This window comes from Glycine max, chromosome 11 (assembly GCF_000004515.6).
Source record: "Glycine max cultivar Williams 82 chromosome 11, Glycine_max_v4.0, whole genome shotgun sequence".
Classification (NCBI taxonomy): Eukaryota; Viridiplantae; Streptophyta; class Magnoliopsida; order Fabales; family Fabaceae; genus Glycine; species Glycine max.
In genome coordinates this window covers 8,833,870-8,853,048 of record NC_038247.2, presented here as the reverse complement: position 1 = coordinate 8,853,048, position 19,179 = coordinate 8,833,870, and the positions used below count along the sequence as shown (strand labels likewise).

The 19,179-nt window shown below is 30.2% G+C and overlaps 3 protein-coding genes across 3 annotated transcripts; 1 reads left to right on the top strand and 2 right to left on the bottom strand.

Annotated features, from left to right (window-relative positions):
- Positions 1–8,737: 8,737 nt before the first annotated feature.
- LOC100789679 (uncharacterized) lies at positions 8,738–10,146 on the top strand. Its single transcript, XM_003537820.5, has one exon. The coding sequence runs from the start codon at positions 9,035–9,037 to the stop codon at positions 9,899–9,901; it is 867 nt and encodes a 288-aa protein (XP_003537868.1). The 5' UTR covers positions 8,738–9,034; the 3' UTR covers positions 9,902–10,146.
- A 1,651-nt stretch (positions 10,147–11,797) lies between these two features.
- Positions 11,798–13,062, bottom strand: LOC100789159 (uncharacterized). The gene has a single exon (XM_003537819.5). It carries the CDS (start codon positions 12,816–12,818, stop codon positions 11,952–11,954), a length of 867 nt encoding a protein of 288 aa, XP_003537867.1. The 5' UTR covers positions 12,819–13,062; the 3' UTR covers positions 11,798–11,951.
- Positions 13,063–18,111: 5,049 nt separating this feature from the next.
- LOC100794959 (uncharacterized) lies at positions 18,112–19,179 on the bottom strand. Its single transcript, XM_003538965.3, has one exon. It carries the CDS (start codon positions 19,106–19,108, stop codon positions 18,254–18,256), a length of 855 nt encoding a protein of 284 aa, XP_003539013.1. The 5' UTR covers positions 19,109–19,179; the 3' UTR covers positions 18,112–18,253.

The following is a 19,179-nucleotide window of genomic DNA, read 5'->3' as shown; positions in this document are numbered from 1 at the left end:
ACTGTCAATTTGAGGCACTAGCCGTACGTGAAATGAAATCAAAGAAAAAGTTTTGATAATTTTTTTAAAAATGAATGAGTATATAAAAATTAATCAACAAATTAATGTGAATTTCTACGACTGTCATTTGATAATGGGGCTTTAATTTCATTGTGCAAGACACTACTTGACATTTTGCAAGATGTGTTTGGTTTATTATGAGCATGGCTTATTGGCTAATCTGCGTAGACATGATTATTGTTCAACTTGATTGAGTTTGATATAGGATTGTTTTCGTGCTCGCCATTGCCAACTGGCATTTCCCCATCCAATTATATAGCAAAGGCTAAATCAACCAAAATGGACCAAGTGAATGATTAAATCTACTTGTTCCATTTTTATAGATGTAGGATTGGTTTGTTTGAATTTATTTGTTAAAAAAATGTTTATTTTAATAAAATAAATATATTTTTATTTGTTTAAGAAGTAAATCTTATATATTTTTAACAAATACTTATTTTAAAATTATTTTTTAAAATTTTAGCAAACTCACACGTAGTGTTAGATGATAACTACGTAAGATTTTATTAAAATAATTATTATAAAGGTAATAAATTTATCATGTATGTTGATTTATTATTAAATAATAATATAAAAAATCTTTACATTTTTAGTGTGTAAAATTTATTTTAGTTAAAAGTAATAGTTGGTCAACAAATAAAAAAATTTAGTTGTATTTTTTTTCTGTAAACGTGCTAATTCTTAATTTAAGTGATTTCTTTTTTTGAAGAAAATTAAAGTGATTTTGTTCCACTAGATATCAAAATTATTTCAACGAATGATCAAAATAGATTTCACTTTGACAGTCTATGGTCAAAATACAGATTTAAGGAATTAAGATCACAAGTCATTTACACTGAAGAATGAAAAAAAATATATATATTAACAAGGATGATTGTTTTTATTTTAAAAAAAAGTAACAATGATGATTGTTAAAAATTATTAGAAGTTACTAATATTATTATTTGTCTATATATACTCATTTGTACAATGTAACAAGAGTTGAATCTCTATAACTGAAACTTGTATAAAACCTTGCAAATCTACCTTATACATCTACTGCTCATCAAAAGATTAAATGAGTCTCAATCAAGTTCCCAATCACTTTATTTCTAACCATTTCAATCTCAATTATTTCAATTCCAACCTCAATTTTATTTTATTTTCTTTCACCTTTCTTTTCAATGACAACATAAAAAATCAGTATCTCGATGATGAAACCTTAGTAAAACTAGTAAACAAATTATGACGGACACAATGAGTAAATGGAAGTGAATATGCGAGTTTATTGAAATCACTTGTTCCTATTTTAGGCCCTCTATCTCGTCTTTTTTAATTAGAAAGTAAGACATGGTTAAAAAAATAATCTTTTCCTTTTTCATAATTGCCATTTATTTCTATTTTCACATGCTACTTTTTAATTGAAGTGATTTGATTCCATAATTGCAGCTATGTATTTGTCCAGTATATTCATTTTCATAATCAAAATGAATTTTCTTAACAATCCCCCCCTCCCCCCTCAAAATTATTACGAATAACGCAACACAACAAAATGAGTATCATGTCGATGAAATCGAGGTAAAACTAGTAAACAAATCATGATGGGCATATAAAGCAAATTATTAAAAGAGAGATTTTTTCCCATTCAAATATTCCAACTCAATTAAAATGTCCATAGAAAAAACAAAAAAAAAATACTTAAATATGTTTTATTAAGTAAAATATTATTTTACTACCTGATCTTTTTTTTTAATTTAGTATTTATTATTATCCGTTAAATGATAATATGATACTTTATTAGTATGTCACTTCATTATTTAATTAATGATGTTTAATTAATGATGTGATACTTTATTAATCTATTAAAAATTATAAAAAAATATGAATTGTAATATCATTATAATAAAAATTAACAAATTTATTATACATATAAATTTATAATTAGATTTCAGTGTAATAATATTTTATACTAACACATTTTTTAAGGAAACTTAAATTTATTTATTTTACTAAAATATACACATAAATATTTTTTTTCCGATGAATATATTAAATATCACATATGAAATAAAATATTAATCCAAATTATAATATTATTCAATCACAATCATATATATATATATAAACTAAATTTATTAACTTTAACTATTGTTATCTTATAAGTAACATCTATAATGCATTTTTATTAATTGATAATGTAATTTTCTTACACAGTTTTTTTTTTATACAAACCAAGTTTTTTCTTTGATTGTGAGTTGTGACTTGATATAAGTAAGTTTCTTCTTTTTCAATCCAAAAAAATGTGTTGCTTGGTGGATTTAGTGGGACCCATGAAGGTACAAGTTACAAGTGGATTGTTAAATGGTGGGCCACAGAGCTCTCCTCCAGATTTTGGACATAGAGCCCAGCCAGCAGCATTCACGGTTCTCGATTTCTCATATGTGGGCCCATTTGGCCCACCATCAAATTCTGTGTATGTAGTTGTGGATCATCTGGCAAGCAATCGCGCTTAATTAAGCAAATATAGCTAAACCATAAGAGTACAACATTTTAGCTACGACCAAACATAATTGACAAATGAGGATAAACTATTCCCAAAGTACCTAACTCTTGCTTGGTGTTTATCTGATCTTCACTTATTTATGATAATTTTATGTTTTTCCTTTTCCTTTTATTCTAACTATGCTTTTGTGTTCTTCATTTGCCAAAACTGTTTTTTAATGTGATATTAATTATTGCAAATACTTTAAAACGTACGTATAATTCAAAATATCATCTATACTGTTTGGTGTATTAAACTGTAATTTACATTTTCGTAAAAAGATTGTCTACCTTAATACGGTTCATAGGAGAAGGAGAACCACAAAAAATGCATAAAGTATAAAAAAAATAAGTTGTTGGCTTAAAATTTTGTTTTTTTAATGGATATTATAAATGTCTTATGATGAACAAATAGGATATAATTTTTTTTGTCCTGTGTTTTTTGCGGGCCATTGTCTCTGAATTTTCAGGTTGCTATCAAATTTGATAGACTACTTGATTTTGCACGAGATGTATTGTAGTTTTTAAATAAAAATCTCATTTCAATCAAATATAAAAATAATATGATTTGTCTTGTTTGGTTTGAATAAAATATCAATTCCGAACCAAGTTAAACTAATTCTCTATTGTTTTAGTTGAATCAATAAGTTATTCAGACTTGAATACAATATCAAATCTGAACCAAAATAAACTGATACAATACATAATTTAACAATCACTTGAAATAATAAATAGAACAACAAAAGATCACATGTGATTATAATGATATATATATATATATATATATATATATATATATATATATATATATATATATATATATATATATATATATATATATATATATATCATTGAAACTATCTATAATGGAGACCTTAATTTACGTACATAGCTAAAACTATCCATCTAGAGAAAAAAATGCATTTTATATGGAATATAATTATAATATAATAGGAAAAAATACAAATATATTAAAAATAAAATTCAGTTACTTTAGTTCAATTTTAACAATATAAATAAAAAATTAACATAAACCAGACATAAAAAAATATGCTTTTGTAATTATAATTTCAATCCATTTTTATTTTTAATCGATTTAGCGGTTTAAAATGATCCAGTTCCTTTTTGAAAGTAAATGACATTGAATTTCAGAATCCATTACCAAAAAATAAAATAAAAATCACAATCCAACTCGTGTACCTCTCAAGTAACTTAATATTGACAAAAAATTAGGGTACAAAACAATTTGATATTTATTCTAAAAACAAAGAGTTTTGTTGTGGGGGTCGGAAAAAAATAAATGAACAGATTAGTACAATACAATATAGGGATCAACTTGAAGCCTTGAAGGGTACATCATACTTAGCAGATAAGGATTACAGGAGTATTGAGAGAGATTGATGGAGCACTACAACTTGTGTTTGTGCATTTGGGCCAATAAGAAATCAGTGATGAGAGAGGGCAATAACATTTTGCAAGAAAGAAACAAGCACATGTTAAAGGTATCTTCCTTAACAAACAAATCTTAATTCGAGGTTGGACATTAATATACATTTTTTTAACAGAGATTACATTATAAAAGACTGATTTCTGCCCTTAGATCCAACTAATGCTGGTTGTTTTCTTATTGATTCATAGTGTGCATGATAGTAATCATAGGTTAGGTTCCCTCCCATTGCCAAGTTTTATTTGGCTCTTTACCTCAACCGTACACGTGTCCAGCAATAGTTATCCAGGGTGTTTTGTCCACCAAGTGCCCTAAAATATCGGGCCATAAGCTTTGTCCTCCTCAGCTCAGTCAGCTGGGAAAATGACCAGAGGTGGGAGCCTCCACAATCTTATTTTGGAGCTTTAGTATTGACACTCACAAAAAAAATATAAGAAAAAAGGATTGAATTGATATGATATGAAATCATAATATTATTTATCAATCAAAATTATTTAATTGGTTAAAATTATACTTCTATTTCATAACAACGTAAATTTGAATCTCCACATCAATTTTGTTAGTAAATTGATATATAATTATGCCGTGAATTTTGAAACATATTTTAATTCGGATAAATCTTTTAGAATCTAATTTATCTAAACTTTTGGGTGCCAAAAAAATAATAAAATTATCTAGTCTCAACTAATATAATTATTTTAACTTAAATTAATTGTCTCAAATTTAAATCATTGAATATACTTACCTTAAGTATTAGAAAAATCATTAAATCTTATCTGACTTCTTTCTCGAGTAAAAAAAAAATCGTGAAAGGTGATAATGATATGTAATATAATAATTATTGTTATTAGATGTTAAATGTGAACATTTTCAATTACAATTTAGGTTAAGATTATAGTTATGTTTGGTAATATATTTTAGTTAATTTTTAATTTTTTTATTAGTTGAAAAATTTGTTTGATTGGTTGATATATATATTTTTTAATAATTTTTAAAATGATATTTAACATTTTTTTAAACACTAGCTTCTAGTTTGTTATACTTTATATCTTTTATCTTTAATATATTTATCAAATTTTTTGATTATTTTGTTTTAAAATAAATCATGATTTAATTACTTTTCTGTCTTATAATTTAGCCACTTTAATAATTAGTTTTATCAATCACTTATAATTTAGTGAGTTTGTTTTCTAGCTTACCGGTTAAAATTCTTTAACTATTTTAATAATTAGTTTTATCAAACATCTAAGTTAGTTTTCTATCTTTCTGGTTATTAGTTCCCAACTAACTTTTTTAGTGGTCTTATAGTCTATGTTCGACAAGATATTTTAATTAACTTTTAATTTGTTTAAGTTTAAATTATTCATTTGGTCCCTATAGTATCACGATTCTTATATTTTTTGTGCCTGTAGTTTGAAAATAATTTTTTTAGTTGTTATAGTTTACATTTTAATTCTCTTTTAATCCCTATAGTTTTGAAAGTGGTTTTTTTAGTTCTTATACTTTATATTTTAATTCCATTTTAATCTTTACCATCAAAATATGAGTAATATTATCAATTATAATTAATTACAAAAATATTAACAAGTAATTCATAACTAATTTATCATAAGATAATTTGTAATAAAAAATAATTGATAATTTATAACTAATTTATAGCTAATTATTTTTATATATTATTTTATAGTAAAGACTAAAAGATAATTAAAATACAAATTATAGGGACTAAAAATATCACTTTCAAACTATAAAGACTAAAAAAAATACTTTTAAACTACATGGACTAAAAATGTAAGAATTATAAAACTATAAGGACCAAATAAAAAATTTAACTTTTTTTTATTAGTTAAAAACTTGTTTAATGGTTTGGTAAACAAATTTTTAATAATTTCTAACGTTTTTTAAAATTTCATTTGAAGTAATATTTCTTAAAACACTACCTCCAGCGTTTTTATATTCATCTGTTATCAAGTTATTCATATCATATATAATGATTTTTAAAAAAAAAAATCAAAATTAAAATTAAAAAAACTCTTCATAAGATAAAAAAATGCAAAATAAAATTAATAGCACATTTATGATAATATTAAGATTCACTAAATCAGATTATAAAAAAGTATTGTGATAAAAGTACACTAAATAATAAAATGACTCATAAAAATCAATTTTTTTAGAATTATTTCAAAATACTTGATTTTCAATAAAGGAAAAAAAAAGCTATTAAAAATTGTTCAAAATAGAACGAATCATTATTGATGCTATTTTTTTAATCAAGATCGTTATTTCATTTGAATAATCATGACCAATTTAAATTATTTGCCAAATATTTTGAGATTTTTTGAAAAATATTATTTCTTGTATTTTAATATGATAAATTGAATAGAATTTAATTACAACATACTAACAATATTTTTTTATATTGTTATCTAATATAAATTAACAAGTTTAGTAAATTTGTTGATTTTATAATAATTACTTTAATTGGTTAATAATGTAATTTTTTTTACATTAATAGTTTATAAAAAATAATTTATAAAGTTCAATTTATAATTTTTTTTACTTTTATTACGTTAACTAATATATTTAAAGTTCTACCAAATAAAAACTAATATCATTAACATACTTGTTAAAATTTGCCAAATGAATCAGTAAAAAAAAAATTTGCCAAATGGTTAAAAATAAAAACATTTGCCAAAAGCCATTAGAGTGGGTGTGCAACAAAGAAAAGAACAACATACAAAGTGACAAAATTCACGAGGCATGCTAGTGCTATGCTGTTAAATGGTAATCAGTGGATCATGATCAACAGTTATTTTAGCTGTGAAGGATATCGATTATCGACCACAAAAATTATATAACTAAAAAAGATCATAAACATAAATATATAAATATTAATTAACTATTGGATGCTGCTGTTTTCTTAATGAATTCTTTATTTCTTCGATAAATTGCAGAAGAATAATTTTTTTTATTCACGCAATATAAACACAGTACCTTGATATTGATAACATACAATTTTTAACGTATTTTTCTTATATTTTAGTATTTTTGTTTTCGGAGTTCTGTAAATGAAGTTTCTTGAACTTCAAATCATTTTTACGTCGATAATATTCTAAGATAGATTAAAACAAGAAAACAAAAATGAAGCACACACGCTTTTCCCTATGTTACGAGGGTGTTTTTACAATTTCACTTAATCATTTGATACGTGAGAGAAATGTTAGGAACGGAATCTTTAGGATACTTTTAAATGCACGATCATTTATTAATTAAAATTCATTAAAAACTACGAATAAGAGAATGAGTCATTAAATAGAATATGAGACCTATAAAATTTTATGATTTTATATAAGAGTGTGTTGCTGGTATGTATGGTATTTATTTTTATTCTCACACATTTTTAACTATAACATGTATTAGTTTCACCTGTTCAATTTCATCTATACATTAAAACAAGAGAACGAGTTATTAAATAGAATATAAAACCTATAAAATTTGATGATTTTGTAGAAGAGAGTGTGTTGCCAGTACGTATGGTATTTATCTTTATTCTCACACACATTTTTAACTATAACATTAGTTTCACCTGTTTAATTTCGTCTTTGCATTAAAACGTATATGGCTGATACAATTTATTAAAACGTATATATATAGTGTACGCTAACAAGAACCAGAAGCTGTACTTGCATTTTGCAATAGAAGCTGAGCCAAGGCATAGACTATATGACACTGTTGCAAAATTTGCCCCTCATCACGTCTCCCATTGTTGATCAATGACATTGCTTTTGATTTTTATAAGCTAACCAAATTTATTATATGCTGCACTATCCGTAGGCCAAATAGAACTAGGTGCTGATACCAAACCACATACAGAACCAGTCATGCTAACAAATGACCAATCTGAGCTATCCAACATTTGACCATAAAGCCAGCATTCCAGATTTAAAGTTACTACCGATACAGCCACTTAGCATCATTCCCTATTATAGCAATTGATCTTCAAATCTTTTCTGACAAGAGCCTATGCGATATACCGATCACTTATTTTTTTCATTACAAGCGTAGAAGAAACAAGGTAAAAACTACTTGCCTAACTACTCTGATTTCCTTTCCCAGTTATGTTGATGTGAGGCGGAAAGATTATATGTCTATATGTTATACTACAAGAAAAACGTAAATCACCCATGGCCAAAATCTGTCGGTATATATTTATATTTCCAACATCCAAAATTCCGTCGGTAATTTGGTCGTTAAAAAAAATTCATCGGTAATTTTATTATCTGTCAGTAATTTCTGACAGATTATCCGTACCATGTGAGTGTGAAATTAATCATTTGACTATCAGTGAAGTATGATCCAGTTCTTACATTTTGATCTTAGTTATAATGTTTAAAATTATTCTACACTTTCTATTTTTCTGGTTCAAATATTTAATTTAGATGATAGGAGCAGAGCTCATGCCTCACGTTTATTAAAACATCCATTAGAAATACTGTATTAAACGAGAGGCAATAATGTCACAAAAGCTCATGCTCCACCTCACCTCGATCCCCTTTTCTCTCACACGTAGTTAGCTTTTATTTTAATGCATGGGACAAGTTACGCGATTCTTGTTTCTACAAGAGAGACATGCCCAACAGAACTGCACTCATTGTCTTAGCCATCAGAATTTGTCCCATACGTGCACATGATTAAGTTATTCAATGCAAGTTTTTGATCTTAAATGATTCTGCATTGAAAATGTCATAATCATGGAAGTGGGAGAGGAAAATATAGCAAAGTATTAGTTGGAGAGTTTCCATGTGGGAGACACTTATCTTACAATTGTGTGATAATGTTTAGATCCAAATCTTGATTAGTTAGCACTCGATGATATTAGTTTAAGATGAGATTCCTTTTGTCTCCAACACCCTAATATATATTGAGCAGATGGCATTGACAAGAAGGTAGATCCAAAAACTGAATTCTATTCTCAACATCAAGGCTTCTCTTCATCTAAGATAAAAAATGGAAGCCTCTCAATCTCATTTCCATGTTCGTTCAAACAGCTTGCCCTCTAGACCACACCCTCTCATCCTACAATGCAACGAGCACTTGGACAGGTTAAGGTCTTCCAATGAAACCTCCTCTTCCTCTTCATCCCTTAGCCATAAGCTAGGAGGGTTGCAAGATCTGCATGAATGTGTCGAAAAATTGTTCCATCTTTCCCTCTCCCAAGAAGCACTTCACCATGAGTGTCAAGAAAACCGGGTAGATGAGCTTCTGAATGGATCCTTAAGGCTCTTGGATGTGTGCACAGCCGCTAAAGACTCTCTATTGCACACAAAAGAGTGCATGCGAGAACTTCAATCAGTTATGAGAAGGAGAAAGGGAGGTGAAGTGGAGCTCAAGGCAGAGGTTAAGAAGTTCTTGATTTCAAGGAAGGTGGTGAAAAAGGCCATCTCAAAAGCCTTGGCAAATTTGAAGGGTACTAGAAAAAATTGCAACATCTCATCTGCAAACAAAGACAATCAATTGGTTAGCTTATTAGAGAGCGTGGAAGTGATCACTCTATCAACATTTCAGTCACTACTTCAATTGATCTCAGGGACTACACAATCAAAGTCAAACAGCTGGAGTTTGGTTTCCAAGCTAATGCAGACCAAGAAAGTAGGTTGCTCACAATTGGCAGATGAAAGTGAATTTGCCCAACTTGATGAAGAATTGCAATCATGCATGTTTGCCCAGACAAGCAAATTTGAAAACACGAATAATCTGCAAACCCAATTGGAGAAAGTGGAGTCTCTTTCTCAAGATCTTGAAGAAGGGCTTGAATTTCTCTTTAGGCGTTTGATCAAGACTAGAGTTGCCCTTCTTAACATTCTCAATCACTAGTTAAGATTAACTGAGTCATCCAAATTTTGTAATGGCATAGATATAACTTTACATGTAGATTGCAAATGTAAATATCTAGTTATATAATATATTGAAACTTTTAAAGTTTTGGTTGCAGTATCATCCTTGTGCATTCATCCTATCCTCCCGACTTTTTTGTTTATTTTTTTTTATTATCATATTAGTGGTATAAAATATTAATCGATTTTAGTTGATTTTTTTTCTCTTAATTACTTTTTTTTATCTGTAAGGCTCGAATTCGAGATCTTTTCTGTATAAGCAAGTTATTTTAAATCATTAATATGAATAATGTTAATTTATTACTTTACACGTTTTCGTCATTATGAGAAGTAAAATCCTTTAAGCTCTGCCAAATATTTCATTCATTACAAAAATATATTTTCACGATCAAAGACAGAGTACATCACATGTTTTAGCGATGAAAGGGATCTGTTGTTTCCTCTGGTACAACTCAATTGATTCTAATACGAACAATAATTTTTTTAAAAGAAATAATAGTAAACACGAGTGCACAGATCTTATTATCCCGATTTATTTAATCTTCTAGATATTTTTACAAATAAAAAAACAAGCACTTGACTCGATATACAAACTAATGAATTATGAGAATTAATTGATCAAATCAAGCAAAATAGACTTGGGTATGAAAATAGACTTGGAAAATGTAGCTTATTTTTAAATTTTCTTCTCTTGAGAAATTGTGCTAAATAGTAAAGGATTTAATTGGTATACACCGGCAATCAGAAGATCTTTATATCGTTAGTCTAGCTCTTTCTTGTTTTTGTTTTTTGAAGGGTTAATTTCTTGTTCTAATTACACTAAAAGTCACATATCATGGATTATAATTGATTGACAACATAATTTACTCAGAAAATGTATAACAATTAAACTCAACAATAAATACTTTTTAGGCTAAAATATCATTTTGGTGATTTGGTCCATTAAGTTTTCACGTTAACTTTATGATAATATAATTAATTTAAACACTGTATAAAAGTTAACGGTGCTAACGTGAAACTAATCATAGGATGAATCTGGTTTATTTTTAAAATTTAAAAGGACCAAAATAAGTCCACTAGTAAACATAAATGACGAAATTGAGAGTTTTAAAACATTTTTTTATTGACGATAGTTTTTATTAGAATATTTGTAGGGATTTAAACCCACAACCTCTTTCTTAATCTATCTTTTCAATCATTAAGCTAACTTTATAACTTTCAAAAAAATTTAAAACATAAAGGACCAAATTAAAAAAGTGTAAAAACATAATGGAACAAAATGATATTTTAACCTGCTTTTATATAAAAAATCCTCTAAGAATTTAAGTAGCTTATTTCTTAGAAGAAATCATGACAGTAAATAACTTTTAAAAAAAGTAAATTAGATGAATTTTGGAGAACTTGTGTAGAGCATTTTTGGGCAGAACCTCACTTTTTTTATTACTTTGTTTTTTTTTTAAAGCCAAACATTTTTTATTACTTTGTTGTGCAACTGTGAAGCTGGTCTCAAAGTGGTACTGTATGGCCATAGAAAATTATAAGTTAGGTTAATGCTCAAAGTATTGCCATGAAATAACTCAAGTCACAAAATGATCCGTGCTCAATGATGATACTACAACTAAAATTTGAGTTAACAGTTTCAATGTATTAATAGATATTTGGCTGAGCTTAAAGGATTTTACTTCTCATAATTAAGAAAATGTGTAAAGTAATAAATTAACATTATTCATATTAATGATTTAAAATAAGTTACTTTTACATACAAGATCTCAAATTACTTATAGATAAAAAAAAAGTAATTAAGAGAAAAAAAAATCAGCTAAAATCGATTAATATTTTATACCACTAATATGATAATAAAAAAAAATAAACAAAAAAGTCGGGAGGATAGGATGAATGCACAAGGATGATACTGCAACCAAAACTTTAAAAGTTTCAATATATTATATAACTAGATATTTACATTTGCAATCTACATGTAAAGTTATATCTATGCCATTACAAAATTTGGATGACTCAGTTAATCTTAACTAGTGATTGAGAATGTTAAGAAGGGCAACTCTAGTCTTGATCAAACGCCTAAAGAGAAATTCAAGCCCTTCTTCAAGATCTTGAGAAAGAGACTCCACTTTCTCCAATTGGGTTTGCAGATTATTCGTGTTTTCAAATTTGCTTGTCTGGGCAAACATGCATGATTGCAATTCTTCATCAAGTTGGGCAAATTCACTTTCATCTGCCAATTGTGAGCAACCTACTTTCTTGGTCTGCATTAGCTTGGAAACCAAACTCCAGCTGTTTGACTTTGATTGTGTAGTCCCTGAGATCAATTGAAGTAGTGACTGAAATGTTGATAGAGTGATCACTTCCACGCTCTCTAATAAGCTAACCAATTGATTGTCTTTGTTTGCAGATGAGATGTTGCAATTTTTTCTAGTACCCTTCAAATTTGCCAAGGCTTTTGAGATGGCCTTTTTCACCACCTTCCTTGAAATCAAGAACTTCTTAACCTCTGCCTTGAGCTCCACTTCACCTCCCTTTCTCCTTCTCATAACTGATTGAAGTTCTCGCATGCACTCTTTTGTGTGCAATAGAGAGTCTTTAGCGGCTGTGCACACATCCAAGAGCCTTAAGGATCCATTCAGAAGCTCATCTACCCGGTTTTCTTGACACTCATGGTGAAGTGCTTCTTGGGAGAGGGAAAGATGGAACAATTTTTCGACACATTCATGCAGATCTTGCAACCCTCCTAGCTTATGGCTAAGGGATGAAGAGGAAGAGGAGGTTTCATTGGAAGACCTTAACCTGTCCAAGTGCTCGTTGCATTGTAGGATGAGAGGGTGTGGTCTAGAGGGCAAGCTGTTTGAACGAACATGGAAATGAGATTGAGAGGCTTCCATTTTTTATCTTAGATGAAGAGAAGCCTTGATGTTGAGAATAGAATTCAGTTTTTGGATCTACCTTCTTGTCAATGCCATCTGCTCAATATATATTAGGGTGTTGGAGACAAAAGGAATCTCATCTTAAACTAATATCATCGAGTGCTAACTAATCAAGATTTGGATCTAAACATTATCACACAATTGTAAGATAAGTGTCTCCCACATGGAAACTCTCCAACTAATACTTTGCTATATTTTCCTCTCCCACTTCCATGATTATCATGTTTTGATTGTAAATCATTTACTATAAAAAAAAACTCGTGTTCAATAATGTAATTCATCTGCACGCGTAGACTTGCTCTGATGGCTGAAACAATGGCTGCAGTAGTGTTGGACATGTCTCTCTTTGCTGAAACAAGAATCGCGCATTACTTGTTCTCGTGCACATGAAAAATAAAGCTACCGACTTGTTAGTGAAAAGAAGCAGAGAGGTAAGGTGGTGTCTTTGTTGCGTCTCATATAATATAGAACTTTCTAATGGTTAATGAACATAAGGTCTGAACTTCGAGCCTACAATCAAAATTAAATATTGACTTAGAAACAAAGAAGACATTGGATAATTTTTAACTTATATATTACTAAGATCAAAATATAGGATCGATGCTTACATGCACTTATACTTAAATGATATTAAACCACACTTACATGGTTTTTCTTTATTGCTTGAAACATACAGACATATAACTTTTTCCGTATCAAGAGATATCAAGTAAGGGACAACAGCTATCAGCTATGGCAACATAAAATAGGAGTGTAGGTGAACCCGCCAACAATCTGTTTTGTATTTTATGCCAGAACCAAGCGTTTAGAGGTGCATTATCATTTTACTAGAAAAAATATGTTGCGAGTGACATAAAGTATCAAGTGTGGAGAATATAGAAATTCACCGAAAAAAAAAGTGTGAAGAATTTAGAATGTCAAATTACAAATATATATACAGATGACTTGATACATGGTCCAAATTTGGAGAATTTAGAATATAACAGTCTAACAGGGTATGAATCATTGAAAGTGTTAAAAAAATGCAATAACTATTTTCTACACAATTTCACGGTCACTCATGGCAAGTGGCCAAGTTGGAAAATTGCTACCACAGGCTATTGAAGTTACAAAGTGTGTGTTTGGATTTAAGTTGAAAATGCAATGCGAGCGATTTAATATAATTTCAACGGATAAAAATGAGTTGAAAATAAAAGCAAGGACAGCGGTGTTTGTACATTTGCAACTTTCTACCCAAACACACACAAAGCCAAAATTAAACAGGTAGAAGTGGAACTAATACATGTTATAGTTTATTTATTTATTTATGAAACAATACATGTTATAGTTAATTATGTGTGAAAAGTAAGCAAACCATTATTTTGTAGAATTTGTAGCACTGAAGACTGTGCATTTAATATTTAACTTCCTAGTTATGTTTCCCTTATTTTCTTTGTTACTTTTTTTTTCATCTTCCATTTTTAAAAGAGAAGTTTACCTTTATTTACCTGTCTATTTAAAATTTATGATTTTACTATCTTTTTTAAATATTCTACCGAAATATCAATTATTTTAACACATATTATAAATGAAAGAGAAATAATAACAAATATCATATCAGAAATATAAAAAAATAATTTTAATATAAATAAAAATATTAACTATGTTTTTTAATGAGAAAAAGGATTATGAATCACAACTTAACTTTTAAAATAATTATATAATTATACTATGAGTCCCTAAAATTGAAATATGTTTTTAATTTATTTTTGGATTTTGTTATATAAAGTCCTTTTTGATTAATTTTTTTTTTGTTTGTTTTTCACTACATCCTCCCGCCATCGCTTTGCCTGTCGCTGTCGTTTTGGGTCCCTTGTTCGCGTTCCGTGCCCTTTGCTCTTTCTTGTTCCCGCGCGAGGTAGGTTTTTAACTCTGTTCTGTTTCTCCTTCTCATAACTGATTGAAGTTCCCGCATGCACTCTTTTGTATGCAGTAGAGAGTCTTTGGCGTTTGTGCACCCATCTAAGAGCCTTAAGGATCCATTCAGAAGCTCATCTACCCACTTCTCTTGACGCTCATGGTGAAGTGCTTCTTGGATGAGTGGAAGCTGAAACAATTTTTCAACACATTCATGCAAATCTTGCAATCTTCCTAGCTTATGGCTAAGGAATGAAGAGGAAGAGGAGGTTTCATGGGAAGACATTATTAACCTTTCCAGGTGCTCATCGCATTGTAGGATGAGAGGGTGTGGTCTAGAGGGCAAGCTGTTTGAACGAACATGGAAATGGGATTGTGTTCAAATGAGAGGCTGCCATTTTTCCTTAGGAAAAGAGAAGCCTAGATGTTGAGTATAAAATTCAGTTTTTGGATCTACCTTCTTGCCTATGCTATCTGCTCAATATATATTAGGGTGTTGGAGACACAAGGAATCTCAGCTTAAACTAATATCAATGAGTGCTAACTAATCAAGATTTGGATCTAAACATTCTCACATAAATGTTAGGGAAGTGTCTCCCACATGAAAACTCTCCAGCTATTACACTATTCCATTTTTCTATCTCACTTCCACGATTGATGTTTTCAATGCACATCATTTACTATAAAAAACTTGCATCCCATAATATAATTCATTTACACGTATGGACTGCTCTGATGGCTAAAACAATGGCTCAAGTTCTGCCGAGCATATCTCTCTAGCAGAAACAAGAATCTCATTACTTGTTGTTTCGTGCATTAAAATAAAAGCTAAAGACGTGCGAGAGAAAAGAAGGGAGGTGAAGTGGAGCCTGAGCCTGAGCCTGTGTCTCTGTTGCATATCAGTTAATATTAAACTGTCTAATGGTTAGGAACGTGCGGCATGAAGCTTCGAGCCGACCATCTAAATTAAATATTTGAATCAGAAAAATAGATGGAGTAGGACAATTTTAAACATCATAACTAAGATCAAAATATAGAAACTCGATTGATACTTACCTTTCATGATACATTTTAAAAATGAGGAACTTGTGACAATTTTTTGTGAAAGCCAAAAACTACAGCTAATACGTTTTAAAAAATGAGGAACCAATAGACCAGTTATGGACTGAAAATGAATATTTCTATTTTCTGTGAAGGGCATAGACTACAAATGATATATTTAAAAAAAAATGAGAAACTAAAATGAGACAATTTATTTTTGAAAGACTAAAATTTAACATTTTATATTTATAGGAATTAAAATATATTTGACCCTTAAATTAACAATCTCTCTAATTAATATATTTAATAATTCTAAGAGATTATTTCAAATAATTAATTTAATGTTAATTCATAAATAAATAATTTGAACATCTACCACAAGTCAGTTCAAGCGGTGTTGGATTCAATTTCCTTAAGTAAAGTCATGGATTTGGAATCTTATGGATGAAAAAAAAACATAATGGAAAAGAGAGATCTCATTAATGGTGGTCAATTAGATTTTCCGACAATGATTAGTTATCATCAAAACTCGCACATGGAGAAGGGCATCTTGGACTAGGAAAAGATGGACGATATTTTCAACACATTCATGCAGATCCTGCTAGCCTTCTAATCTATGGTTTAGCAATGAAGTTGAAGATGTTTCGTGGGAACCTCTTAACTTGTCCAGTTGTCCAATGAGAGGGTATAATCAAGAGGGCAAGCTACTTGAGCGAGCATGGAAATGGGCTTTTGGGTTCAAAGAAGAGGTTGGCATTTTTCCTCAAAAGAAGAGAACACTTGAGATGAATGTAAGAATTGAGTATGTCGATCTAACTTCCTTCCATTGCCAGGTGAACATATATAATGGGCATTAACTGAAGATGCAAGGAGACTCATCTTAAACAAAAATCAACGAGTGCTAACTAATCAAGATTTTGAATCTAAACATTAGCTAATTGAAGTTAGTGCAATGTCTCCCACAAGGAATCTCCTGGCACATCGTTTGTCTCAATTAATATGCAATAATGCAACACACGATTGGCAACAACTACTTTGCCAATTAATTTCAAAAAACATAATTTATTTCATTTGTGTCACCCCTCGTGTGCATGTGTAGACTAGTTAGATGGCTAAAACATAGGCTTGGGTCTCGCTGAGGAGGGGGAACAAATACTGCATCTCTTGTGTGTCCACTGTTCATGGCATCATCAAACTCAATGTTAGGTGCTGCAATATAATAATATCAATTGCAAAAAATAAACTTAACTTTTTAGTAGCACAAGTGTTGGATCTATGGAATTGGACGCGTGAATAGGCCTTGGCTCAAGATATAATATGGATACAGGGGACACAATAAATCTTATGTTAAACAAATCTGAGTGAGTTTTAATTAATTTAATTTTAAATCTATATACATATCAAAGAAATGAGGGCGAGCCTTGGTGCAGCGGTAAAGTTGTGCCTTGGTGACTTGTTGGTCATGGGTTCGAATCCGGAAACAGCTTCTTTGCATATGCAAGGGTAAGGCTGCGTACAACATCCCTCCCCCATACCTTCGCATAGCGAAGAGCCTCTGGGCAATGGGGTACGAAGTTTTATACATATCAAAGAAATGATAGCCCAATGTCTCCCATAAGGGATGCACTCCCATTCAATACTTTTTGTTTTCTCCCCCACTTGCATAATGATCACACTTACGAATCACACGGACAGATTATTGAAAAATAGCATATCTGCAGGTTGCTGATATAAAAACTGAATTAGGGGTATTGGTAACACTGCAAAGCATACATATCTATTAATTTAATAAGCATATCCTAGCTGTCAATCTCAAATCGATGGCTATGTTTTGTGGTGACCCAATTCAATATCTATTCAGTATTAATCAATCAATATTAGTAATATCCATACATATTAGCTCCACATTTGTAATAGCATGGGATATATTTCATGATAATATGCTAATTCACTTGTCCGCGTTATATGAACACAACCAGCTTATTTTTCGTTATTTTAGCATATAAAACTTGAGAACATGTGGAGGGATTAGGCTTTGATTTGACCATCAACCTAATGGCAGTTGTAAGATTAACAGCTAGGATATGCCTTCATTTCATTTTATTTTTCCCATAAAGAAGAAATAGCACTTGATTAAAAGATATGATTAGCAACATGGCATCGGTACCTGTAACAAGTCTACAAATGAAAAATAAACAATAGACTATAACATCTATAGGTGGATTAAATGAAACGAAAATGTTACTGAGCAATGGATTATCTTTTTGTGACTATGGAAGTGAAAAAAGTATGTGCTGTTGAGGGTAAACAAAAGAAAAGTAACAATAGTTTGATCCTTAAATAATAGTATGTATTCAGTAAAATATAAACAGATTTAATCACATTCATGTACAGTTATGATTGTGTGACACTCATGGGGGAAAATTGAGTGCACAAAAATCATATAGATACTATGATTAGTGGTTGAAGATGTTAAGAAGGGAAACCCTGTTTCTAATTAATTTTCTTGAGAGCTGATCAACTCCTATCTCTAGATCTTGAATGCACAGCTCCAAATTTTCCATATGACTTTCAAAATTCTCAATAGATGAAGGCTTGAGACTGATGAGAGACTGCAAAGCTGCATCCACCTTTTCAAATTCATTTGTGTTTGATTCTTGAGAGTCACACATTACTCTTTTTGGCTGCATCAACTTGGATATTGCTGACCATCTGCTGTGCTTTGAGTGTCCTTTTGGGCCAGAGATGAACAGTAGCATTTGTTCTAATGAGCTCAGGGTGATTGCTTCTGCTTCATTCAAGAAGCTGAGCATTGGTGAAGTGTTTTTGTCCTTTTGCTTCAAATTTTCCAGGGCCTTTCGAATTTGCTTCTTCATCTTCTTTCTCACAACCAAGTATTTTGCACCTTCAATCGTGAATCCAATTTCATTGTTTTTCTTTCTTCGGATAACTGAAACTAAGTCGCACATGCTCTCCTTTGATTGCAGAAGGCACTCTTTGGCTGTATTACAGATATCTAAGAGCCTAAGAGACTGTTCTAGTAGGTCATCAACACATTTATCGTTGCACTCTCGTGCTAAGACTTGTTGTTCGATTGGCAATTGAAGCAACTTATCAGTGTAGTCATGCAAATCCAGCATGTCATTAAGTTTGTGGCACACTGAAGATGATGACAATGAAGAAGTGGCTTCAGAACCCCTCAATCTTTGCAATTGCTCCTCAAATTGTGATACAAGAGGGTGAGCTGCGGCGGGAAAGCTGTTTCTGCGAAGATGTAGTGAGCTTTGGGTTTTCTTTTCAATGGCTACCATTTTTTCTTCTTAGGAAACAGATGGGTAGAAGGTAATGCGTAGAGTGTTTCAATGCCTGGCCTGTGGTTGGC